This window comes from Parasteatoda tepidariorum, chromosome 7 (assembly GCF_043381705.1).
Source record: "Parasteatoda tepidariorum isolate YZ-2023 chromosome 7, CAS_Ptep_4.0, whole genome shotgun sequence".
Lineage (NCBI taxonomy): Eukaryota > Metazoa > Arthropoda > Arachnida > Araneae > Theridiidae > Parasteatoda > Parasteatoda tepidariorum.
Window position 1 is genome coordinate 46,311,791 of NC_092210.1, and position 12,404 is coordinate 46,324,194.

At 31.6% G+C, this 12,404-nt stretch overlaps 1 protein-coding gene across 2 annotated transcripts in view; it reads right to left on the minus strand.

The window, feature by feature from the left end:
• LOC107456132 (transcription factor GATA-4) overlaps positions 1–12,404 on the minus strand; it is a 127,926-nt gene that overhangs the window by 27,025 nt on the left and 88,497 nt on the right. For both annotated transcript variants that reach the window (XM_016073913.3, XM_071183370.1), the window contains exon 2: positions 7,997–9,927. In XM_016073913.3, coding sequence (XP_015929399.1) covers positions 7,997–8,296 — 300 coding nt within the window. In that variant the 5' untranslated portion in view covers positions 8,297–9,927. The remainder of the gene's footprint in view (positions 1–7,996; positions 9,928–12,404) is intronic.

The following is a 12,404-nucleotide window of genomic DNA, read 5'->3' on the forward strand; positions in this document are numbered from 1 at the left end:
GATGTGTAGAGTGCAAAAAACAGTCGATTTGCTTAGAAGGGTAGTTGTTGCGTGGCGTTAAAGTGAGGAGTTTCGTTTCCATCGCTCTAAAGCATGTTGTGAAAAGGCTTAATGACGAAAAAAGACGAGATGCTTGAATCCATCGTGCTACTGTCCTATATGGTAAAGCATTTGCTCCAAAGGCTTCCACTAATCCTCGATAGCATTCTGTTGCATTTTTGCCACGGGCAACCTCGATTGTAAGCCACGACCGCTGATCACCTTTTGAAAACATGCTTTAGAGCGATGGAAACGAAACTCCTCACTTTAACGCCACACAACAACTACCCTTCTAAGCTAATCGACTTTTTTTTTTGCACTCTACACATCGACAACAGCCCCACCTCACAGCTCCTATATCTAATTTGCGCATGCCCGTCCTTCTGTGAGTTTAAAGGTTAAGTTGCCACTATTTAATTTACAACCCTCGTATAATCTTTACAGGCAGCACTAATAAAAGTCAGATTTGAACTTGGTAACACGTAACATCATATTCCATTAATATTTTATAGGCTTATACTGCTGTTACTATAACAGTATAGCAGTTCGAAAATTTAATTTTTTTGGAGGGGAGGAGTTCACTTAATGACTTATTCCCTTAACGATAAATACTTATATTATACTTATATATTAATAGTTTTTAGTTTGGTATGATTTAGGGTGGTACGAATTAAGTAACCGGTTTCCCAAATCACATCACTTGCAGAACTTGCAATGCTTTCTGCAGTGCTTATTTCAGTGCTTACGGAACAAATATTATTACCAAAGAAGTAATATAAGTAGCTGGATAACTGTATTTTATTATTAAAGTATTTCAAATGTAATTGATCTGTGGGTGATAAAAATTTAATTAATGAAAAGTGATACGATTCAAGCAATGAACCCACAATCACGTTTTAAACTCACGTGGGTATATCTGCAAAAGGAGCTTTTTGATATTGTATCTTTCATTAATTTGCCCTTAATTTAATTAATTAAAAAATCTATTACTTTTCATGTCACCAGCGAAAACTTTTTGCATCTTTATTTATTCCCGGATAAATTTCTAGTTCATTTTCTAATAATAATCTATGACTATAAAATGAAGTGTTTGTGTACCTGTGTATGTCTTTTATAACTCCATAACCAATTGAGCTAGCACTCAATAATTAACATGAACGTGGTAGCATAAGTGGACAACGTTACCAAATCAGTATTTCTAAAACAACCCACATGTTAATTTTGTTTGTAGGTATGCTTTTAAAACGTGTTTGTACAAAACTAAGTTATTTAAAATCAACAGTAATTGAAATTTCAAAAAAATGTCTTCTGAAAAGCAAAATTAATGAATGAAGAAATAGTTCTAATTCGCATATGAACGTTAAAAATCGCCATATTATTATTGACGCCAATGATACTTAAATAATTTTGGTTAAAGAAAATATTTGAAATAAAAAAGGCTATGTAATAAAGTGGAAAATAAGTGGAATAAGGTTACCAACTCGTTTAGGAGAAGAGTAAAAAATCGCCAGACCATTTTTGACGCCAATGATGTTCAATAAATGTTCTTAATGGGTACTAATTTGATTTTATAATCGGCGTTGAACAGCCGATCCAATTCTGAGTTTACGGCTATCAATATTCAACTACGTAGCCCTGAAATTTTGAACCCAACCCAGAAGACAAGGGGACTTTTGGATCAACCATTGATCCAAACTAGTCTTCGTGGACTTTTGGGAGGATCAAACCCACATTTGTGTTGCATTGAGAGGAAAACCTCAAAAACTTCCCAAGGTTAGATCAATGACAAGGCGAGTCTAACCCATGATCTGTCTACCACTGAGGATATATATTACCGGAGATACTACCACTGCGGACCCATAATAAATGCTAAATGAAATAAAAAAATCATAAAAAAATAAATAAAAAATCTAAAAGTCAATTTTATGGATAAATGGTACTAATTCATTTATGTGAAGCGTAAAAAAAATGCTAAACTATTTTTGACGCCAGGGATCAATACTTAATTTTGATAATAAATAATTATTGAAACAGACAAATAAGCTATGTACTAAAAAGCAAATTAATGGAAAATTGGTTCTAATTCGTTTAGGACAAACGAAAACCATGCTTTCATTTCTGTCAATGATGCTTAATTATTTTTTGTAATACACACTACTGGTATAATGGTAATTGATGTAGTTTTAATAGTTACCAAATATACTAATTAGTGACGCAAAATATTATAAGATTAAATTTCATGACAATTAAAGCTTCCCTATTACTTAATATATATACTTTAGAAATATTTTTATTAAGGCTCCTCGAAGATATAAGTACAGTAGAATCACATGACTGTGGTAAATTTCAAATATCATGAGTTGGCATCAACCAACAGCATTATGCCATAGGATACTGAATACAGTTAATCTTTATTTTGATGAAATGAGCTACTTAAAACTTGTTTTGCTAAATTTAATACCCTAAAGTGGCAGCGAATAATAATAAATATTTTAAAAAAAACGTTGGGAGTATTTTAGCTTTATTAATTTTGCCGGTATTCGTTTTGAAGTTTTGTGCATGATTTTGAAGTGATTTTGATTTATTCGTTTTCTGTATTCATTCTGTAAGATAAACGGGTATTCAGCTAGTAATAAATAAGTAAAAAATTGGCATTTGATTTAAGACTAGTGTTTTTCTCTTGAATCAGACAGGATTAGATACTTGATATTTTTAATATTGTTAAAATTTTCAAGTAACGTTCGTTATGTAAAAATATTCAACACTCAGTTTCTTTTATTTCCCAATTTTTTTTTCTTTTAAAGTTATGGGTACCAAAACTAAAAAGGTTATATAATGTTTAACAAAGTTTGTTGTTAACTTATAAATATAAGGAATTATTTTATTCATTAAAGTGCTCACCAAAATTATCAACACACTTTTGCTATTTAAAAGGCAGTTTGCACAAACTGATGGTATAAATCCCTATCATTCGATAGTCAATAAATTAATGGATGGCCAGTTTACAGACTTCTGGAAATTGAAATGTTCTTCTATTAAAAATTGTCCGAATTGAGAAAGAAGTGATAGTTAGGAGGTGAGAGAGGTCTGGTTAATATGGATAATAAAGAATAAGTTCTAATTCATACTTCTTTAGTTTACATTCTTTGTGCATGACATTCTAGTATTGTCATAAAATACGCTAGGCGTTGAACTGTTGTTATGCTGTTTCACCAGACTCAACGGTGACCTTCTCTTCATTATTATTTACTATCTGTTCAAGGCAACAAAATGGGTCATGTGTTAGGTCAAAATTGCTTATACGAAATTCTGGGATCCAATTTGATACAGTCAGTAACGTAATCACACAAGAGCCAAATATATTTAAAATTATGCACTAACTGCGATACCGTAATTCAGCGTAAAAACTCATACTTCATTACAGTGGAAATTACTGACCATTCCATTTTCAACAAAATTAATTTTAAAAAATTCTTCTTAATGTATCTTAGAGTTTAAAAATGTTTTTTTTTGAACAAGAAAAGTGTGTCATTTTTTACCGATGTACAAAAAAAATAGAAAGGTGAATGGAATTATGCTAATAAATAGTTATAAAAGCTAAAAATAATAAATTTAATAAATGGAATTAAAATAAAAATAGCCAAATAAGCTTAAAGTAATAGAATTAATAAATAGAATTAATCTAAAATAGCTACATAAGCTAAGAAATAATAGAATTAGTAAGTAGAATTAGCTAAAAATATAATTAAGCTAACTTCAAATAATGAACTGCTATATTTTGCAACATCACTAACTGCAAATTTCATCCTCAACGACCTAATACTACATACATTCAACAGCGTTATTTCTTCCATTAGTCAGTGATTGCTTTTAATTTGAAGCTTCTTTTTTAAACAAAACTGAATAAAAAACATTTAAAAAAAACATATTAATATTTTAAAGCTAGCGAAAAAGACCTCAATGTGAAAGGTAGAAGTAAGCAAAATTCCCTATGAAAATCGCACCTCATAAGTGAGTTGAATGCATAGATACATCATCATGAAACAAAACTAAGAGTTTGAAAAAGCATATTATTTCGTGAAATCAAGTGCCTCTAATGATAGTTCGAATCAAAGGAGTGGCATTTTATCATCATCGAAATACTTTTAGTTGATGGATGCGTTCTCTTAATTACAGGAGAAGTTGAAGAAGAGCAAATATGTAGAAATAGTGGGGATGGTTTCAATAGATAGTTATCTATCCCCTATTTGCCTTCACCTAAAACGCTCTGACTGCACCCATTTGTATCAGTATGCATCAGAGAGATTTTGATTGAGCGATGATTGAAAGCCATGAATTGCAATGGCGTGGATTCTACAATTAAAAATATTTTGCGAATAGTTTAGCCATTTGTTTTCATAAAGAGATTTACTTATTGGAAAGAGGGATTGCGCTCGTTATTGCTTGAATTTGTTTCGAAACTATCTAAGGATTTCATTGGACCTGCGTTATTCATCATACCATTTCAAATTTTGTGTAATTTATGTACACCTAGCAAGTTACCGAGTGTCCGAAAACTTATCAAATTAACTATGATTGCATTCTATAGTCACTCTGTGGAACTGGGTTATTCATTTTACCATTTCAACTTTTTGTATAATTCAATAAATATTTATATACACACCTACTAAGTTATCGAGAGACCAAAAATTCATCGATAATTTTAAAAATTAATTAACAAAAAAATCAGAAGGAAAGAAAAATGAGTGATTTGCAGCGTTTTTCTTTCTAAGCCGGAGAAATTTTTTTTTACCTAATTTCAAATAAGGTAGCTAACGGATGGCGCTGCTGATTGTAAGATTTTAAAATTGCGTTTTTTTGCTGTATAGATAATTGCACTTAAATTATTTGTACGAGTGTTTGCTAAATTTATCCTCAGATCGCACTACGTTGTGCCGCAAAGGATGGCTATTTTAAAAATATTGTTTGTTTGAGAAGAAGCATTTTTATTGACTGACTTTGTATCTATTTTTTTTTCCATTTATATCCGTTTTATTTCAAATTTTGTTAAAATCGTCTGTCACTTTTAAAATATTTGATAACTTCCGCAATATTTTTCCATTGTGAAACCTGACAAAAAAGGTTTGACAAGACAAAAATAAAAAGGGTCTTAAAAAAAAGTAGGGTAGCAAATTGAAATGTTGAAAATGTTGAGCTCAACTTTACAATAATATGATTACGCGACAGGCAACGAATTTTGTTCCAAGATTGAATTCAAAGTAGATATTCAGAGAGACCAGTGTAATTAATCAGTGAAAATTTTTGAGTGACATATTTTTAGAGTTTACTAAATGATGGAAAATTATGTCTAGAGAATTTGTTATAATCATGAACTATAGTATAAATATCGACAACCGAAAGTAATTAAATCGTAAAAGATTAATTGTCGGAACATGTCTAACGAAGTGAAAATTAAAATCCCACCAAAAAACTATCACTTTCAAAAATTAGGGGGGTAAAAGACGTTGACCAAACAAAAGATGGTTGAACTACGTCTAGAAAGATCTAGAACAAATTAACAAAGCCTTGTCCTATGCTAATCTGATACGCTATCTATACTGATTAGCAGAAGCAGAGGATACAAACTTATATCAGAAATATCGAAAATAATATTCCTTATCACTAAATCTTTATATCCCAGTTGCGGTGTCTTAGGGGATAGAGCTCTCACCTCCGAGGTGATATGGCTTCGAATCCTAAAGATCGATGGTCAAAACGAGTTCCACACCAGCCTCACACAGACCACAGTACTGAAGTAAGATATTCTCAGTGGTAGAAGGATAGGATCATGGGTTAGAGTCCCCTTTCCGTCAGATTAATCGCGAGAGGTTTTTGTGATTTTCATCCTCCATGTAACGCATGCTGGCCATAGTCCCATCAAAAAGTCCTCCACGAAGGCACATTTCTTTCAATACTTGATCCAGGAGTTCCCTTGTCTTCAGGATTGGGTTCAAAATTACAAGGTTGAACATTAGTAGTTTTAAACTCAAAATTGGATCGGCTTTTCAATGACGGAGATAGATAAATAAATCTTTATATCCGCTGATTGTTTGAATATATTTTTATTTTTAATGGTTAGAACAATGTGTAAAAAAGTTACAAAGTGTCGTAATTTCACTCAAGTTATGAAGCTTTAACACCAATCGAGCATTTTGTTACGATTTTTAAATAAAATTAAAATAACTCGAAATATTATTTTAAAAATCAAAAATTTTCTCAAGACAATAATATTTCTCTATGAAGAAGTTATAAATATATAAGAGCAAAATTCTTAATTCTCTCTTATTTTTTAAAAAATTTAAACTTTGTAGTTTTGCAGTCTTTGATTTCTTAATTTTAAATTTCCAGAACTCAGTTTAATATGTTTAGAAAAATATTTTAATTAAATATGAATATCGTATAGTGGGGATAGGTCTAAAAACTTTTACTTGTAAATTGGAATGATCCCATTATACATCATAATACGGTTTAAACTTACAACATGTTTCAATTATTCTGTTATATTCAAACACATTATAGTATAATTAAAAGGACAAGAAGTGGTGCTGTCGCAATAATATGGTGCAACGTATCACATTACTGTTGCTTACTTAAAATGCAAATTTGCATTTATTTAAATTATTTTTAAAAGTATTAGTGCCCAGGCAATGATAAACATCAAAACTTAAAATTGTATTAAAGTATTCACCAATTAAAATTCAACACTTGTATACCAAAATTTTGTGCTTGATATTTTAAATAGTCATTAAATAATCCTAACACCTACTAGTGGCGTTCGCCAAAACAATGCGTGTCGTGTGTTTGAGTTATAACTTTTGCAGTTCCTTTAAGATTGCTTTGCTATTAAAGTTCCGATCTCACGCATTTGACGCATATTTATTTTAGTCCAGCTTTGTATGCTTGTAAATACTTTTAAAATGAAGTTCTAAAAATATACCTTTTATACACCTTGTGAAACCGTCTATTTGTAAACATTTCAGTCAATTTATACACATTGTGATATGATTTATATATATTTTTAATTATTATAAGCATCATTGAAAGTAAAATATAGCTCTTAATTATTATGTTACTTGCATAAATTAATAATCATTATTAAATATAGACCAGCTTGTTTGTTTGTATGAATAGTTCACTTCTAATCATTCGATTCTACCCGAATCATAGCTGAGTTAATCGCAGGTTTTCATTGCAAATTCAAAAGAAAAAATATCATAGGTTTTGCGACAATATAGGCATCAGTGTTTTGCAATGTACTAGGGGAGGCAACTCCTTGCTCGGCAAGATTGTGGAAAAGAATGGTCTGTACTATTCAGTTATGCAAAGCAAAAATGAAACTGAGATGGTCCTGATGACTATAACTTGTATTGGCATGACTTTAGAAAAGAGCCAGGACGTAAGAGCAGGTAGCAAGGAGGCAAATTCTTAATGATTTGGAGAGCATTTGGATTTAATAGGCACATATTTATTCAGTTTCTAAAAGAAAGATAAACATCTGAAATGTATCGAGACAAATTGAAACAACATATGCCCACTTTTCAATACCTCCTGAGAGGAAGTAATCGTATGTTTCAACAAAAGAGTGCCTCAATACATTCTCCACGTTCGACAAAGAATCGGCTTTCTCAACAAAATGTTCAGGTATTAGATTGGCCAACTTTATTCATACAATTGAAACTGTCATAATGTCATGCAAATTTAGCAGAACCTAAATATAAAAGCTAATTGATCCATATTGAAAACAACATAGCCTTTCGATGTTCTTGATAAAGAACAACATACACAGAACCACTTTTAAACCTCAATAACAATTAAGCATATAATTTTAATTATAAATATTGTGGCATTTATACTTAAACCACGTATTGATCAACTTAAACGTGAAATTGGTTATATTTATAATAAAGAAGATGCTTACCTGAAATCCATAACGAACTGCAGACAATTGGGCATGATGATATGAGTCAGAAAGGGGAACTCCAGAGCTCCGACCACCATGATGATCACCAGAAGATGTCCAGGTATTAGGATTGCTTGTTCCTGGTAACTGACCACCTTGATGAAATGCCACCATTGGTCGCGAATTTGGTATGAACATTGAACTGGGATGGTGCAAGTAACCATCTTGGTACGCGGGCATATGAATGGACGACATGTTCTGGAACATAGTGGTTCCTGTTGCCCACTCTGTTTTAGGATAGTTTACACCCAGCGTCATTCACGAAGAATGTATTAATCTTTCACTTAGAATCAATTTTCAATGTTACTCCTCAAAATGTTACTGATTCTGATCTTGACACAAATTTTTTGTTTTGATGAAAGTTGTAAATTCCTGATATATTAGAAAAGGTAACTAATATATATATCATTTGTTTAAATTGTACTACAGTAGTTCACACAAGTTTTTAACAAATTAAAAAGTAACTGATGTAGTTCTTTATATAAATTTACGTTTCGTGAAATGGCGAAACTTATATTGCACTTTTGTTGAAGAGAAGAACACCCTATCACAATATATTCAACATAAATAATCAACCAAATTAATCCGCGGACTTACTAAATCAGTTACAATTAAAAGGTAAATGATTCAGTTTTTTATGTGAATGTTTCGTTTCATTAAATGGAGAAAATTCTATAATATTGCATTCAAAGACCACTTTTAAATTGGCGTTAATATTCCATAAGCGTTTTAAAACCATATAGACGAATTCAAGCAGCTTTTTAATAAAAATGCTGACAAAGTTCAAATAATCATGACGAGAAAGTCCAGTATGTTCAAAAGAAACAACATTCATAAATGCTTTAGTTTGTGGCTTTATTTTTTTAATTTTTGTTCAGATATTTATCTAGAAATGTTCAATATAATAAAACGAGTTATTCAGATTCTGTTTCTTAAAAGGTTTTTATTTATTGTTTTAAATTAAAATACATAAAGAAGCCAAGAATAATTTAGAATGCAACTGTCGAGTCTGCAAGATAATTTATGAACAAAATATTGAATTCTTTATTCAAAACACAGAGTTTTGTTTTCCCCTTTCACTGCAGATGAAATATCATTAATTGCAATATTTGAATTTAAAACTACAATTAGAAAATAGGTGACATAGTTATTTCTTTGACACAGCGTTCGACCAAATGGAATCTGAAGCCTTATTATGTTGATACTTGAGAAACGCTCTTTTTAAACAAATTCCATGATGTCATGAAAAAAAATAAACTTAACGAGAAACACAGGATGTTCACTATCAACCAACAAGAATGTTACAAGCAGAAATAATGGAGTGCCGAAAAGGTTTAGTGTCACATATCAGTTTCATCAAAAATACTTTTAAACACGCTGTAGATATCCAGTTACGATGTCTCCGAGTATCAACGTACCATAAGACCATTTTGCATACCGGCTAACAGCCATTTCTCATCAAAAAGGGAGGATTATTTATGATTTATTAACATCAGTAATAATCTCCTACATTGTTCCATCGATAAGAAACTTCGCCAAAAAAGTTCCTCCTTAGCTCAACAAAAGAAATTAACCAACCGACTACTATTACTTTGAGAGAATCCAGAAGCCACAGAAATTGGACAGACTCTCTGCATTCAAATACATATTTTGTCATGCACTGCCGACTGGATGATCTATGATTCTATTGGCAGCTTCTCAGAGACCCGTAATGGCGACAAAAGGCATTCTGGTCACGTGCTAAAGTCACGCGTGAATTGCAAAAGAAGCCGCAGTACAGCTTGGTCTGTTCTTCTTCTCCTACTTTCCGAGATTTCAATTCTTGAATCAGATTAACGGCTTTCGGACATTTTAATATTCCTTAAACCAGATCATTCTGAAGTGAGATCCTGTAAAAGAAATTGAAATTTAGAGATATATACCATTGAATTACACAGTTTAATCAGATGAATAGGCTAAATTCTATAAAATTTTATCAAAGATAATTTTTATTGAATATTTGATTAAAATTTTTCTTCTTTAATTTCTTCCCTACATTTATTTTTTTTTTACTTCCATTGCGTATCTTCAATTGTTAAATAGTTTTTATTTTGTTAAAATTCTGGACTCAACACCGAAAATATTATTAATTATACTTTGTCGTAATTTAGTTATGCTGTTTAAAATCGAAAGCTTATTTTAAATATAGAAAAACTGTTGCTATTGTACATTTTTGGCTGGATTATAATATAAAGATTTCCCAAATGAAAATAGGAAACAAGTGATAACTTTAGAAATACAGAAAAGGTAGTACGCGACCATTAAATGTTAGAAAAGAAGATAAAAAGGAGCATACCGCAGACTGCATGGAACTAAATAACTAGTTCACATAAAAGTAAATTTAATAAAAGTAAAAGTAAAATTAAAAGTAAATTTAAAAATGCCTAAAAATTAGAAGAGTAAATTAAATAGTTCTATTAACCCCTTAAGGATTAGTTAATTTTCAAGAAAACGGTCATAAAAGTGCCTATTTTTTCACATATCAAAAATACACGTATTTGATTAGTGCTGACATCTAGTTTAAAATTAACTAACTATCTACAGTTACCTTAAAAATATCCTGGTACTGCCATCTGGTGTGAAAAATTAGAAATAAAATAGTTTCCGGACGAAAGAAATGAATTAGTTTTATTATTATTGGTGCGTTACTACTGAACGCTCCAGCCCGGAAATATCACGGGAGCGAGAAATAGAGGGCGAAACCTCACCCCGTCATTCTCACGGGAGCGAGGAGGAAGGGGTTAATAAAAGTCCCAAAACAGAACAAAGCGACACAATATGGTTTTTAGTGGTTGAAGACATCATTGTATCATTCCTTAAACATATCAGAAAAATATTTGTAAAGGTATTCCGAGCCATAATTCATAGATTACATTAAATCTTATCCTTAACAGCAGGAGTGAATTCACTGGAGATTATGGTGTTTGCTTGCTCCAAATGATTATGATAATGATAATGATGTATGTCGTTTATAAAAACTTGAAATACTTATACACCATTTGTTCATAGCTGATTAACCTAGATAGTATTTGCCATAAACAGCAATGATTCAACGAAGATACCCGCATTACTTTCACTTTCTGCCTCTAAAAATCGCTCGACTGTACGATTTACTTTACGTTCACTTTAAATGCTCTCATGCGAATTAGTTATTGGTTATACTTAGACATCGGTGCACTCTTCTTACATTAATTTAAAACACAGAAGATTCGTGCTGTTATCATAAATATATTTCTGACTCTATAACGCGTGTCCACTTTTCATTTTGGGCAACCCTTATACTAATAGTCACAAATGTATGTCACAAAGTAGTTTCGCAATACTGACTATGCGTGTTTTAAAATATATTTTAGGGTCTTTGTAGAAAATAAGCTTGCTAATTCATAGATCAGATGAACCCACAACACTATGGAAATGTGTTTACCGGTGTATGAACAACCAATAGAACATTTCGAAGGCATGGGTAGCATGTAACTATTTACGAACTCAGAACTCTCTGGCATACCGGTACAGAGGACACAATAATAACGAATATGCAACCATCTAGCCCTAGACTAGGGATTAAGGCTCTCTTTGAATCCAAAGGATATCTAAAATTCATAAACTGATGTTAACATTATTACTAAAAAATACTGGTCATGGGGACTCAAGGGATAGGCCGCTTGTTTTCCAATGAGGTGGCCCGGATTCGAATCTCAGCGATGGCCAGTCGATACGAATTCCACAACCAGCTTACACCGACCACGGTGCTGACGTGAAATATAATCAGAGGTAGACAAATGATAGGTTAGAGTCCCCTTGCTAGCAGGATAACCGCGTGGGAGGTTTTAGAGGTTTTCCTCTCCATGTAATGTAAATGCGGTTAGTTGCATCATAAAATCCTAAACGAAAGTGAATTTTTCCCAATACTTGATACGAATTTACAGGGTTACGGAGTTGAACATTGGTAGTCGTAAACTCAAAATTCAAAATCGGGTTGGCTGGTTAATGACGGTTTTATATATGAAAAAATATAAATACACTCGTCTCTTCTAAGCAAGCTTTTAAAGAGAATAATTTTTAAAGCCGAAAGTATGGAGCTGTAAATATAGAGCTCGATGCACTTGTATTCCGTTGACTTGAAAACCTTGTAAATGCAGCACAGTTTGCTTTGTTAGATTGTGAAGTTAAGAGTTTTATCAAAGTTTATTCGATCTTATAATCTTTTAAAATTCTTTTTATTCAACTTTAACCTGTGTCAGATTTGAATTATTTTGCACTCTAAATTTATTTATATCTTTATTGTCGAGGTCAAATATAATTATTTAAGGTGACAAGGGACTTTCAA